This window comes from Pristis pectinata, chromosome 18, assembly GCF_009764475.1.
Source record: "Pristis pectinata isolate sPriPec2 chromosome 18, sPriPec2.1.pri, whole genome shotgun sequence".
Taxonomy (NCBI): domain Eukaryota; kingdom Metazoa; phylum Chordata; class Chondrichthyes; order Rhinopristiformes; family Pristidae; genus Pristis; species Pristis pectinata.
In genome coordinates, this window is record NC_067422.1 from 15,434,038 (window position 1) to 15,449,460 (window position 15,423).

A 15,423-nucleotide genomic window follows, 5' to 3' on the forward strand; every position below is an offset into this window, starting at 1 on the left:
TATCTGCAAAAACTTTATCTGCTTTTATATTTCTAGCCAGCGTTTTCCTCGTACTCAAACCTTCTCTTCCTTATTAATCTTTTAGTCACTCTTTGCAATTTTATATATTTTGTTCAATCATCTGACCTGTCACCCATCTTTGTGCAGTTACACGATTTGCCTTTAGGTTTGAAACCAACTTTTTTTTTGTTAACCATGGATGTTACATAATCATCTTGGAATTTTTCTTTCTCATTAGAATGCATCTGTTCTGTGTATTCTAAAAGATCCCCTTAACTGCCCTCTACAGCAACCAGATTTACTGATTTCTTAATCTAAATTTTACAGTTTATATTAGCAGGCCCTGCTTTTACGTTCTCTTTACTGACCTTATTAAAATCGAAATCACTAATTTTGCACCCATTCTTCTCTCCAATAAACTAATGCAAAGTTCAATTATATGATCACTGATACTGAGGGGTGTCTTCACTTTGAGGCCATTAATTAATCCTATTTCATTGCATAATGCCAGGTTTAGCAAAGCCTACTCTCTGCTTGACTCCAGAATGTGCTGCTCTATGGAACTACCCCAGAAACACTACAAACTCCTCATCAGTTGGGCTAGGGTAGCCTTTTCTTCTCCAATCTACGTAGATTAAAATCCCTCAGCAGTGCTGCCCCATTATCAAAGGGCCTTTCAATAATTCACAGTTGACATTCATGCACTGGAAAATGTGGACAAGGGCAATAGACCATAAGATCCTCAGCAGAAAGACATCATCAGAAAAAGGCAATTTTAGTAGAATCAAAAATACATACAAACATTTTTCAAATGTCAAAATTAATTGCATTTGTGCTCAACATGATGTTTAAAAACTATCTAGACAAATACCATGGTCTCACCTTTGTGTCTCTTCTGTAGAAGAAGTCTGAGATCCAGAGTCCATTTACCAAACTTTCTTTGGGCAAATGGAACTCCAAACACAAAGACACTGCGTAGTTTCAGACCATTAATCTGATTACTCAAATGGATTATTTCACTGAACAGCACATTCTGGGGGTGGAAAATAGATCTTATGAAAACATCACAAAGAATCAAATATGCTCATGATGTGTGTCAATTTCATAGACTGTGACCATCCATTGAGAATGATGTAATCTAGTAGAATGAGGTAAATTGCATAATACATGTTCTGTACAAAACAATACTAAAATCAAAATTCTATCAAAGCAACAAGTCCCTCATTCTTGAATACCTCCATTAAGATATCCAAAATGAATTGATTTTTCTAAAGCAAAATATTCAGAAGATACTCAAAGCAAAAAACTGCAGATGCTGGAAATCTGAAATAAAAACGGAAAATGCTGGAGATACTCAACAGTATCCACAGAAGAGAGAAAACAGTTAATGTTTTAAGGCATGTTGACTTTGAAGTTTTCTTCCTTTCTTCTGTGAAACCCTCTCTCACTGCTTCCCTCTGTAGCTTCCTCCTCTTTATACCTGCTATCTTCCCTCTTCACTCTCAGTCCTGATGCAGGGTCTTGACCCGACAACATTGATAATTCCTTTCTCCTCACAGATGCTGTTTGACCCTCTGAGTTCCTCCAACAGTTTGTTTTTTGCTTCATATTCCAGCATCTGCAGTCTTCTGCGCCTCCAGCTTAAAATATTGTTTTGATTACAAGTTAGGATGATCATGCCAGTTGTAAGATTTAATGTTGGAATTCAAAAACCTGATCTACATCATTTAAATCAAGTTTGCTCCTTAGCACTCCCTGAGAAATTGCCCGTCAACAGAGGTCATAGATAATATGACACAGGAGACCATCCTTTCCAGGTTATTTGAAAGAAAGAGCTGCCCAGCCTAATTCCTTTTCCAGCACTTGATCTGTAACTCTGGAGGTTATGACTCTTCTATTGCACATCCAAGTACTCTTTAAATGCCTCTACCACTTTTCTGGTAGGGAGTTACAGACCTTTACCATTCTTTGGATGAATTTTTTTTCCATCTAGTCCTTCCACCCTTTACTTCAATTTATGCCATCTATCCATCCATGCTTTCCTCTTAAACGTGGCATCATCTCCTCTCCTCAGTCCTATTGTTCCTGAGGAGGTAGTTGTGGGTTTACCTGGCTGCTGCTAATGTTGCTTTATGATGAAACATCTGGTGTTATAGAGCTATTAGGCGGGATTAATTCAGTCAGATTTTATACTGTTGCCACATTAGTGTGGTTTTTAGTTGCAACTCAGTTTTGCTTTTCTTCCAAGACATGTTTGAATAAAACAATTGACAGCTTATTGGTTTATCAAAATTGCAATGAATTTCAAAGAAGATATGGATGTGCTTCAAACTTGGGTTCTTTACAATCTACATTAATAATGGGAAATCTATCATACTTACCTTCACTGCTAGGAAAATAATTTCAGTATAGTCCCCATTTTCATAAGTCAGTAGACTATCACCATCATCCCAGAAGAGTTCTCCTCTTGCTGTTCCTTGATCAGACAGTGCAACAATCAGACCAAATGGGTTCCCACGAGAGGCAGCAGTTGTGGTGTTGGGTTCCTCAATAAAATGATTTAAATACAGTGTTACTTGGATGCAACCATAACTAAGTTAGTTCATTTCTGAAGGTATTTTTTTTACCAACAATATATTTTGATGACCAGGGTACAGAATTCACACACATGCTCTCAGGACCATGAAAAATTTTGTCTGGAAAGGGTGGAAAAAATAGATTATTCTTCTTCAATATTTTCCGGTGAGAAACTGAAGTGTGGAAAACAACAATGTTCCTTTCCACTGATTTTTTCCAAATTAGCCAATTATAATTGACAGGTTACAAAGAAAAAGAGAATGCACTCAGAAAGACTGGTCTAATTGCCAGAGATGCTCTCCTAGTAACCGGTGCACAATGCAGAAACTAATGTACATTGAGATCAATGCACTTCAGGCATATGGCTGCTGAATTCTGGTCAGAACTGAATTCAACAAATAAAACTTTTCGTATCTGAGTTGACTCCCTCAGGAGGAGGTCTTGATTTGCACAGAATACTTCAAGCTGGAAAGTTGGGCAAAGTGGTTGCAGGTGGAATTTAATCCAGACAAGTGCAAGGTAATGCACTTTGAGAAGTCAAATTCTGGTAGAAGAAATATAATACATGGCAAGGATCTTAGGAGCATTGACGTGCAGAAAGACTTGGGGCGCAAGTCCGTAGCTCCCTGAAAATGGCAACATCGGGTAGATAGGGTAGTGAAGAAGGAATTTGGCAGGCAGAAGAGATTCATCAGGATGTTGCATGGTATGGAGGGCTGTAGTGAAATGGAGAGATGGCTAGGCTGGGCTTATTCTCACTGGAATATAGGAGGCTCAGGGATGAGCCTTGGGAGTTTTATATAATTATGAGGGGCATAGTTGAAGTAGATAGTCTTTTTCCCAGGGCAGGGAGTCCAGAACTTGACAGCACAGGTTTAAAGTGAGACAGGAGACATTTAAAGGAGATCTGAGGTGTAAGTTTTTCCACACAGAAGGTGGTGGTTATCTGGAACGAGTTGCCATCGGAGGTGGTAAGAGGCAGATACAAGTACATTTCAAAAGGCATTTGGACAGGTACATGGATAGGAAAGGTTGTAGGAGGGATACAAGCCTAATGTAGGCAACTGAGATTACGTAGATAGGTATCATGGTCTGCACTGATGAGGTGGGCCAAAAGGTCCCATTTCTGTGTTGCAGGATTCTGATTCCGTGATTAAAGAAGTGATTACTTTCTTCAAACGGTAACTATGACCAGATTGAATTAAATTCTGATACCATCATTGCTTATTACTACATAATGCTAATAATCATAAAACTACATCACAGCACAGAAGGAGGAAATTTCAGTCTACTGAGTCATGCCATCTTTCTGAAGAATAATTTCACCCCCTCACTCTTCCCCCCCACCCATATCTCTTCACTTTTGTCAAGGTACTTAAGCACACATTTAAAAAATTAGAACTGCTGCACCTTATAACAGGTAGCCCATTCCATGTCATAACCACTATATAAAAATAGGTTGCCTCTGCTTCACTTGAAATTGGTAGTCTCTACTACCTATCAGCAAATAGAATAAATAAAACAGTGAAACTGTCTCTAAGCCATTGTTGATTTTGATCAAACCATCTCTTAATCACTTCTACTCTTTACTGGAAAAAAATTAGAATGCAAGAAATAAACAAGTCTTACTACGGGTATATTCAGGTCCTGGTGACATCAGACCTTGTGTATCGTGTATAGTTTGTTTACCCAAAGAAGGATATACCAAGTGAGTACAATGGAGGCTCAACAAACAGGCTTCTGAGTTATTTGCGTTGTCCTATGAGAAGGGATTTAGGCTAACCCCACGGCATAGAATTTACAAGCTGCTTGACACGTCAATGCTGGGAAGACATTTCCCCTCGGCTGAGGAAGTCTAGAACTAAGGGCTACTATCTCAGAATAATGGATCTGTCATTTAAAGACGGATTAAAAATTTCTTCACTCAGATGATTGCAAATCTTAGGAATTTTCTAGCCCAAAGATCCGTGGAGGCTTAGTCATCAAGTAAAATCAAAGTAAAGATCAACAGATTTTTGGATACAAACGAAATGAAAGGATTTGGGAATGTTTAAGGTGGAGTTGAGGGACAACCCAATAGCAAATCAGGAACAAATGGCCTACTCCAACTTATATTTCTCAAAACTCTTCAGAAATCTATGCTGGCTTTTCTTACCTGGTGTATGTTTGTTCCCCGTTAAAGCCGTATATATACGCTTACCTGTATAGGCAGAATACAGCCTCCTCGCAGATGAACATTTATTGTATCCAAAGGTGCCTTAAGTATAATATACTGACCCTTACTATGAATTGCAGAACCCTAAAACGGGAGAGATACTGATGGATTAACAAATTCACAGCTGCATGCACATAAAGAGAGTGAAACTGTGCTAAACACCAAAACTAAAATTATAAACCTAGATTTAGTAACAAACTGTTCATAAATTAACATTTTTACCCACATAACTGTCAGCAATTTTGGAGTTTCCATGCATGTAGATGCAAAATTCTTGAAGCTGAAGTCAGCTGTTCATTGTTATTTTCCTGACTGCTCTAATGTTGGACTCTTCATGGAGTTCAGTTTGAGGATATAAAATTGCAGTAATTCTCCATGACTTTTGGTGTGGAATCTACATGAACATCATGTGGTAGGATGGAGCTGGCAGAAGGATTGTTCCTCCATTTGTTTCAATGGAGGGGAACAGCTGCAAGGATATTTGACAGTACTAGATTTTTTTGAAGTATTCGAGGGTTTTAGGTCTCCTCATTTTGAAAGACTGAAGCATTTAGAAATATTGCATACTTTAAGCATTGGCAGCTTTGATGCCTTGTCATGCGAGATACTGCTAGCTTTCCCCTGTAAGATGGAGCTCTTTTGGCTGCAGGTGTGTTCAGATCAAGAAAGAAGTATGGGGATTTTGCCAGGACCATCATACTTCAGGTGATCCACCTTATGATTTCCAGATCAGAATGGATATTTGTTTGCTCTTTTGAGCAGAGTTAAAAACTCCCAGAACAAGATACTATACTTGAACTGTTTTGTTTTGTAATTTAACAATTTTCTGAGAATTCAACATGTCAGTCTAAAGGCAAACTTGGCAAACTAACATTGCTGAGCACACAAACTCAACTAAACAGTGTTACTGATGTAGATGCAGTGAGTATGTCACACAATGTAATTTTCTTTCCAAGATCATATTAAAAATGGAGAATCTTACAAAACTTACATCATTTAGGTTGTACCATGTGGTTGGGGGAAAATAGCCAGACACCTCTACTGTCTTAGGTTTCAGTACTGGAGTGATGAGAAGTGCATCCCCCCACATGAACTGACGATCAATACTTATCGTGTTTGTATCTTGAGGGAACCTAAAGCCAAGAAAAAGCAGAGTTTACACATGTGGAGTAAATCCAAAAGAACTGTTAGAAATGGGGAAGATGAAGCTATTTAAATAAAGTATTTTTTATTCAAATGTACCAACATTGATATTTTTTGAATCTTTGAGCCATGGCATTTTAAGTCAAATGTACATGCACAAACTTTTGATGCACCCTTGCTAACTGGTGCCTCAAGCATTTCAGCATCCAACCATTGAGTTCTCAAACTCAGTTGTCATGCTGTGGCACATTATTAAGCAAATGCCAAGTGCTTCTCCTAAGTGTGGAGCCATTAAAGAGACGTTGGACAGTAACCAAGTTTGAGAATTAAATATTCCAGGATACTTGGAAGAGATTGGCAAAATAGAAAAGGGAGGCATGATAGCATTGATATTAAAGAATGACAGTGGAGAGGAAGGAACTTGTGTCAGAAAAACAAGTAGGATTGGTCTGGGTAGAGCTAAGAAACAACAGGAGCAGAAAACATTGATGAAATTGCATATCAGCCCCCAAGGAGTAATAATAATGTGGGGCATAGTGTAAAGCAGGAAATTAGAGGAGCATGCGACAAATGTGACATAATAATCATGGAGGCTTCAATCTATAATATAGATTGGGCAAACCAAATGAGCAGTAATAGTGTAAAGGTGGAATTCATGGATTGTATAAGAAATGCTTTTCCAGATCAGCATGTTGAGAAGCCAATAAGAGAACAGGTTATTTTAGATCTAGTATTGTGCAATAAGAAATCTTTGATTGAAGACCTGATGTTAAAGGGCCATGGGGAACAACGTTCATAATATGATTGAATTTTATGTTAAAATTGAGATGATTTAGTTCAGTCTGAAACTGGAGTCTGAGATTTGAATGAAGCAATTGATAAAGACACATGGTATGAATTGGCTGTGATAAGTTGGGAAACTACATTAAAAAGTATGGTGATGGCTGACTTTTACATAATTAATACATAGTTTACAAGTAATATATATCCTTTTAAGGCAAAATATCGCAACAGGGTCTAGCCATGGCTATCAAGTTATTATATCAAAGGAAAAGGTTGAAGATGTTTCCAAAGAAGCCTAAGAATTGCAAGCACTCAGCTCATTTATGGCCACAGCATTTGCAAAAAATTAATGTCATTTTACACACACACATCCCTTCCCCCTTAGCCCTTCTTGGTTCTCTCCTTCCAGCCTCTTACCCTGTCCCCTCCCTCATCTTTCCACTTCTGTCCCTTTTCCCACTACTCTGTTTTTAACCCTGTCTCACCTCTCTCTCTCTCTCTCCACGTTCTGCTGTAAGAATTTTGTTCTGGAGAAACAACTACAAAATTTTAAGAGATATCCAAAACAAAAAAAACAGCTATTTGTAGGACTTGACAGCAAGTGATTACACCACTTTATACCAAAAGAAATGCATTGTGTTTTTAACGTTTCTGGTCCTGGTGTCATCATAGGAATTCTGCTGCCCCCTTTATTGAATTCAAAACTCCAAATGAGGTCTCACTATAAACAACTAAAAACACAACTTCCACTGTTATATTAGACTCTGACACTGGCTTTCCGATTAAGGTAGAAAAGCTATGCAGTCCAACAACAGTGATGTCAGAGCAGCAAATGAGATTGAAGAATTCTAATAATGCAAATCAGAAAATAACTTTCAACTAAGCTTTTTAAATACTTTGCAGAGAACAAAATAAAGTTTGGGATGTGCACACAAGATTAAGAATGGTAGCTGAAATTTTAAACAAAAACTTGTATTTAGTATTTGGGGCAGCACTGTGGCGCAGCTAGTAGAGCTGGAGCCTTGGCTCTAGTGATCTGGCTTCAATTTTGATCTCCTGTGTTGTCTATGGAGTTTGCACTTGTCCATGTGTGGGTTTCCTCTGGGTGCTCCCATTTCCTCCCACATCCCAAAGATGTGCAAGTTGTTAGGTTAACTGGTTGCTGTAAATTGCTTCTAGTGTGTAGGTAAATGGTAGAATCTGGAGGGAGTTGAAGGGAATGTGGATAGAATGGATTGAGATTAGTGTAGTTTTAGTGTAGGTGTGTGCTTGATGGTTGTTATAGACTCTGGGCCAAAGGACCTGCTTCCATGCTGTATGACACTATCATATAACTTTCGAATAAATATTCTTAGTGAGATTGACTAGATTCACAAAGTTAGATTTTGCATGATTAGTTATGACAGTATGACATTGAAAACTCACTCCCATTCAACACAAGATGCAATTTTCATGGTTTTTGCAGTGAAAAATGTCCAAGAAAAAAATGTGAAATTGTTGTCAGTGATTTCTGTGAATTTTACACAGTGCAGCCCAACTTGGAACATGTGCAACTGTATAAAAGTTAATGTCAGTTTTTCAGCAAATGCTGCTGGTTTCAATGCCATTGAAACATTATCATGTTTTACTTTGTAGACTGGTAAAGAGAACTGTGCTTCAGATGCACCTTGAATGATTAAATATGACCTCATTGGGTTCCTGATGACCCAATGCTGGCTTTGAAGTTAACCCATGGAAAAGTTTGAAGACGTATTAAAATGTGATTGGATCATTTAAACAAACCTACAGCAAAATATCATTAGATCTAATTTCAACCTATTTTCTAACTTCATTGTGTAAATACATTTTACACAAAGCATTAAAAAAATTAACATACTCAAATGACAGTGGTCGAACAACCATCTCTCCAGCAGTGTGCGCTTTGTGGAAAAGCGTGTAAAGAAAAGGCAGCAGCTTGTATCTTGTGAAGAGAGCTTTCCGCATTGCTGATTGTGCTGACTCACTAAAGACGTATGGTTCCTGAGACTGAAACACAATATACACAGTTCTTCCTTTACATCAGGTGTTCTAATAATATTAATTCATACCAAAAATGGGCATACAGATATTCTGAAAGAACATGTCTAATCATGAGTCTCAAGCCTCAATACCAAACATGAACATTTGAACGCAGTGGATCCTGTCATAGCCATAGAGTTGTACAGTACAGAAATGGGCCTATTGGCCTACTACCTTCATGCCAACCCTTTTGCCCATTTATACTAATCCCATTTGCCCACACTAGGTCTGTATCCTTCCATATCATAAGGATACAATTAACAGTTTAGAAAGTGTCTGTGACCTGGATGCTGCTGGCTGTCAGCAGTAAAAATTGCTCAAAAAGGTGAGGACCATAAAGGGGAAATCCTTAACTTCAACTAGCAATTTCGTTGATTTATATGTCAAATACAAATATATTTTGTTACAATGTTTTCAATTAATTAAAAAATATTGTATCAAATTTGCTACAAAAATGAAAGAAAATACACGATAAATTTCTACTTCACATGTAATGTTCATTTCCATGAATCAAAGCTAACTCACAACTTCCGCAACTTTTACACAGTTGACTATTGGATGCCTATCAAATTAATCCTCAAAATTTTAAAGTAATAAATATTCACTGTTGTTTAAAAAAATTGAATTCTTTATGTCTACTTGATATTTACTGTTCTCTCAAAGACTAACCGGCTGTTTCCAATCATTATGATTCCGCATGAAAGGGTAGAAAGATCCGAGTTGTGTCCAGCGTATACAGAGTTCTTCATTGGTGCCCCAACGAAAACCACAGACATCTGCTCCCACCAGTGGAACTCCATACATGTTAAACAGCATTATTGCTATGAAATACACAAGCTTTTTTTTTTAAAAACTTTTCATCTTTCACATTCCATTTTTTATATTTAAACTGTATTGTTGTACAACAGATAGCAGGTAAATAGTTCGACTATCCTAAAAATATTATCAACAATTAAGGGCTGTAATAAAAAGAATTTACTTTGTGGTGGGAAGATATGTACTGATAGCGTACTTGTAATGTATTGGAGAAAGATAAGGAGAATAACCCTGCTCTTCTTTGATGCACATCTAAGCTTGCCAGCATATAACAGCAGAGACAGAGCCTGGAGCAAATGCCCACAGCTGGTAACGTTGCTGGAATGAGGGATTTTAGAGAAAGCAAAGTGAGAAAGATCTAAATTATCAAAAATAGATGTGGGCATAGTATCCTGTTAAAAATCAACTTTCATTTTCAGGTACAATCCAGCCAGATGTTCCAAAAGTATATAAAATTCCATAAATAAAAAATGTAACAGATCAGGCAATATCCTCAGAGAAAAACAGGGTTAACTTTTCAGGTCAATTAACAAATTCCACATTAACTTATGTACCTGGGATGGTGTAGTACATATCATTCCAGCCACTTGAGATGTCCCCTGTCCAGTGTCCAGCATAATGACCATGACTGGGAAATGTTGAACGTGAAATAACAAAAGGGCGCTTACCCCTCACTTTGATCAATGCACTAAGTACAAGAGAAAACTCATTGATAGCTTAATGTTTACAACAATTGACAACTGCCAATAAACAATATCATTTTTACCCTCCAACACTCCTCAAGCCACTTCAGGAATGTGCTTTTAAGATTCATTGGCAGTACTTGATACTCCTGTTTGCTGTCGGCATCCCTCTGCCATAGTCGTAAAAGATTAAAATCTAGTCGCCTCGATCAATTGCCATTTGAGCTTTTATCCTCCTTGGATGCAAATCCCATCGATCACCTCAGTTTAGAGTATTATTACTATTTAAGTGCAATGAGATATGACATCATATAGAGTTGTATCTGTGTTGGTACTGATGGTGTTCTCCAATTTGGAGAAAGCTGAAGGAACCAAAGAATGTTCCACAATTGCCACAAGCTCAAGCAATTTTCTTTTACAAATCTGATAGTTGATCCCTGGAATCAGACGGGACACAAGGCGGTGATCAGAGCTGTGGTTCAAAATGAAGTCTGGGGCAGTATAGTGGCCCTGGCTTTTAGATGATTAGCTGGCTGTTAATCTAAATGGTTCATCATTATGACAGATAGATTCATTCAGATTAATAAGGTCACAATATGACTACCAGTCCCTTCTGAGCTAAAGTAAAAGGTAAATGGGGTACAATTCACATTAGTACCTTGGAATAGGAAATGAAAAATACCTGCTAAGTTTTCTGCTTCTGATTCCTATTTAATTCTACCTTTGCCCACCCAGAGGCCAGGATCATGCCTTAATGCAATGTGTTTGCCTGATAAATTCGTGTGTGAAGAATTGCACTCTGAAGTACTATTCAGAGTGCTATTCAGAAAGAATAGGTACTCTAAAACCATTAAAAAAGGTGGAAATAAGTTCAAAGGATTTTCTTTTGAAAACTTTAAACTTATTCTGCAGTGTTCAAAAACCCTTGACTACTCCATGTTACAACAACCATATTCAGTAAAATGAAGTTGTTTAGGATTCATTTGGTACTCACTCGTGGGAAGCAATGGCCTCAGTTAACCCATACAGGTTGTGCAGGTTGTAATGTGATGAGAGATGCTGTTTTCCAGATACACACAGTGTACGAGATCTCAGATATCCTCCATTCACATCTGCAGCAGATAAATGAAAACTTAATAAATGTTTCACAAAGTCAAAAATACAATGAAAATGAAAAATCACAGAATTAAACCAGTCACGTACAAAATACTTGAAACAAACATTGTAAAGAAAGGCATAAAATGATTTTGAAAGAGAAGGTTGAACATATTGGATCTTACCTGGTACATAAGGAGGGTTTTCTAAATCATTGTCTGGACAACCACCTATTGCTCCACTAATGAAGTTGGATGGCTCATTCATGTCCTGCAAAACAATTTATTTAATTTTTTCAGCAATGTTAAAACAGTTGATCTCACAGATGTAGCTCCTCCAGATCTTTTAAACCACCTTCTCTGGAGCAGCAAGATTCTGCCTCTGCACGCAGACCAGATAGATACAGGCATAGACGGACCCCATGGACTGAATCCAGGTGAGGAGAAATGGACCCATGAGATCTGCACCAACATTGTAACAGTACATTGTAACAGCAAAAAGTAACATGTTTGCATATGGAATGTAGCAGAGTTTAAAAACAATAAGTGACCGTACATTATCAGTTACCTAGCACTGCTCATGCACTTGTATTATACTGCTCTGTCATTTTCCATATTTAAACAATCTAAACTAAATCTTTTGAATAATGGAATTTTGAAGACTACATAATTAACAACAGCATTAAAGTGCCTATTTAACAGCACTTTATTCATTTTGCACAACTTCTAAATTTTATATTTTGAGTTTTTTTCCATTTTCTTCATATACTTACAATCCACATCCCATCAAACGGCACTTGATCATGAAATTCCTTTATGTTCTCATGCCACCATGCCTGGGTTTCTGGGTTTGTAAAATCTGGGAAGGCTGTTGGACCAGGCCAAACCTAAATAAAGCAGACCAGAAGATCTTGAATGTGTTTCTGGAGACTGAGTGTGTGTCGTGAATTCAAATCGAGTCTAGACAGTGGAGTATTCATGAGAAGGAGGTGACAGTCCTATATTCCCAGATTTGAATTTTAGCAACATGTACCCCACATCACAACTGTGTGTCTAGTCGCATAGCATTGCCTGCATTTCTATACTACTTATATTAATGCAAAGAAATACACATAGTCGAGCATTGCAATAGCAGCAAATAAGGCCAAACAGCTTGGATGGATTTAATGTTCTTTTTAAGTAAGAATAAACTAGATATTTTAACTGACCCCCAATTAACTCATTTACTAGAAAGTTAAGGACATAACTGGGAATACTCTAGATATGAGATGAAAAGTTACCAGGGCTCTGGTGTAAACTCAGATCCTTTCAGAGTGAGATCCTTTCAGATTGCCATCCCACACAGAACCACCTGACAGTCATTTTTTTTAAATTTCAAAAGTATACATTATTCATAAAAATATATATACAGGAAACCTATTACACTCAGTACATGGCCTTCTTTACATTTATTGTGCCATCAAGTCAATACATTTTACTTATAATGCATCAATGCCATTCAGATTTCCTCCTTAAAAATACACCCATGAAGTGTTTGAGAGGTTGTTACATAGCACCCTGCCCTGATGGTAAGGCAGTGATGGTAGGACACTAGTCTGTAGTCCTTTTCCACAAAGGTAGCGGGAGCCAACTTCTCTGCCTCCTTCAGTATGCAGTCCTGCCTCCTGGAATGAGAATGAGTGGAAAACTGAGATGTGCCAAGGCACAAATGGTGGTACAGTGACACAGCCTGTGCAAACTCCACATAGTGCTGCCTCATTGCTCCAGTGACTCAGGGTCGATCCAGACCTTTAGAGCTATCTGTGTGGAGTCTGCACATACTCCCTGTGATTAGTGGGGAGAAACTCCACAGTGCTCTGGTTTCCTCCCACATCTCAAAGACATGTGGTTGTTAATAGGCCATTACAAATTTCCCCAAATGTAAGCGAGTCATGGAACTAATGGGAATGTAGGCAGAAAGGTACGGGGGAAATTAGTGGATGAATAGGATTGGTCCAGGAGCTGGCATAAAATCAATGAGCTGAACAGCCCCCTAAGTCATAAAGAAGTATAAAAAAAATTCTGGCTTGCAGCAGGTGGTTCTCTACTGAACCAGCACCTGGTCAGTCAGCCCATTCAAACACAACTTCATAATAAACTGACTACAGGCAACCTTCACGTTACGGCCGTTTGGGTAGCAGAAATTCACCCTTACAGAATTCACAAACCACTACCTAAAAATGTGAGATATGGAATAAAGTTCACTCTTATGGAATTTGTGAGGAATAAAGTAAATAAATACGATTTTCTTTTAGCAACTCGCATTTCTCAACACATGCTTCACATGATGGAAAATCACAATAGAGACAGATTTATAGGAATGCAACCCCACCCCAGTAGCATGGGGGTCGCCTGTATGTAATCACAACTAATAACAATTGTGGTTCGTCAAACTACATTTGTACCCACATGCCGATAACAAGTTATCTGCTTGAAATTAACAGCATTTTCTAACAGATTAATCAAAGTTTTGAATAGAACTGTATTCTAAGAGGTATCATTCAAAACAACTATTAGTACTTTAAGTTAACTACCGTCTTTCCAAAAGGTTTGATTTTATTTCTTCGCGTAAAGAACATTTGGCAAAAATGTTGCTTGCAATTAATAATGAGCAAATGGAAAATCCAACTTTATAGTTTAAGCTTTTCTTTGCTACACTGACCCATCCTATTAACGGTTGACCTGTTTCATTCTTGATAAAGACACCTCTCTTGACACCATCGTCATATGGTTTGTATTTCCCTGGTGTCTCTGCACTGCTGATGCCAGAATCCTACAACAAAAAGTAAAATGCCGTAAGTATTCTTGAAGAAAAAGGAACCAAGCTGGCTCTCTTCAGACATTAAAACTAAGCTTCAAAATGGTTGCTAGCCATTGGCATCGTTACAATAGAGAAACCTCAGAGCTGGGGAGAGCTAAGGAGCCAAAGAGTAGCTTCATCACATCCAATAGGAAGTGACAAGAGAGCCTGTACGGTCTGGATGGTGTGTCAACACATGGAACAGCCACTAATAGTCCCCAGCAGAGGCCCACCCTCTCTCTGCCAATCAAGCTGCAGCCTTGAACCCCACATCTCAGCACTGTTTTCCCCAGCCAGCCCAAAACCATCTCTTACAGAAGCCATGCACATTCACTCCACACCAAGCCATGCTGCAATTAGATCACTTTAAACATTTCATTGCTGCAGGAGGGCCAGTACATGGCTTAGCCTTGAACCAAATTCCCAGTGTAGCAGCGGGGGAAAGATGGAGATCACATCAGGATCCTGGCATGGAAATGCTGTCAGTAATATCTTTCGCTCTATATATAAAATGCCATAATGACTTCTTTTAACACCAATTCCACTTGTGCTCTCATTCCTGGGAATGCATCCTAAGCATTAAGCAAAGTATCAGTGCACATCTTTTGCTCTAGATTCCAGCAGTCTCGTGTCTCCAAGTATCAGTGCATGAAATAAAAACAGAAATGCTGGAAACACTCAGCAAACCTGGCAGCACCTGCAGAAAGAGGAACCGAATTAATGTTTCAGGTAAAGGATCTATTGTCAGAAATCAACTTGAAATGTTAACTTGGTTTCTATTTCCATGGACAATGCCCGATCTGCTGATATACAATGCATTTTTTTCCCCATTTCAGATATACCAGTGTATATTCTTTGCTCAACTTTGTCAAACATAAAAATGTTCTGTTAACATTAGCAATCAAATCAATTTGATCAACTACTTTTTGACTTCTGAATAATGTGAGCATTTTTCTTCTTACCACAATCATGACATATTTCAAGCCCTTTTGATGAAACTCTTCCACCATCTGTGCATAGTCTCCAAAGTACTGCCTGTTGTAAGTGAAGTCTTTTTTCTTGTCCATGTAATCCAAGTCATTCCATTGTACGTCCTGTAGAAAGAAAAATCTTCAACAACATGAACAATTCCATGTCTGGCTGATGATGAGTAATGCAGAAGGGCAAGACACATACTCATTCTTTTCCCTACATATTGAGCCACACTATTTATTC

The 15,423-nt window shown here is 38.1% G+C and overlaps 2 protein-coding genes across 2 annotated transcripts in view; one reads left to right on the forward strand and one right to left on the reverse strand.

The window, feature by feature from the left end:
• The window catches only part of ccdc40 (coiled-coil domain containing 40), a 106,186-nt gene that overhangs the window by 14,720 nt on the left and 76,043 nt on the right, over nt 1-15,423 (forward strand). The gene's annotated exons all lie outside the window — the stretch shown is intronic.
• Nucleotides 1-15,423, reverse strand: part of LOC127580058 (lysosomal alpha-glucosidase-like) — a 41,870-nt gene that overhangs the window by 3,750 nt on the left and 22,697 nt on the right. Inside the window, 13 exon segments of the mRNA XM_052033221.1 lie at nt 883-949; nt 951-1,033; nt 2,382-2,546; nt 4,778-4,876; nt 5,784-5,925; nt 8,595-8,743; nt 9,446-9,597; nt 10,147-10,280; nt 11,270-11,387; nt 11,556-11,640; nt 12,143-12,256; nt 14,071-14,181; nt 15,171-15,302. Of these exon segments, the coding sequence (XP_051889181.1) occupies nt 883-949; nt 951-1,033; nt 2,382-2,546; nt 4,778-4,876; nt 5,784-5,925; nt 8,595-8,743; nt 9,446-9,597; nt 10,147-10,280; nt 11,270-11,387; nt 11,556-11,640; nt 12,143-12,256; nt 14,071-14,181; nt 15,171-15,302 (1,551 nt within the window).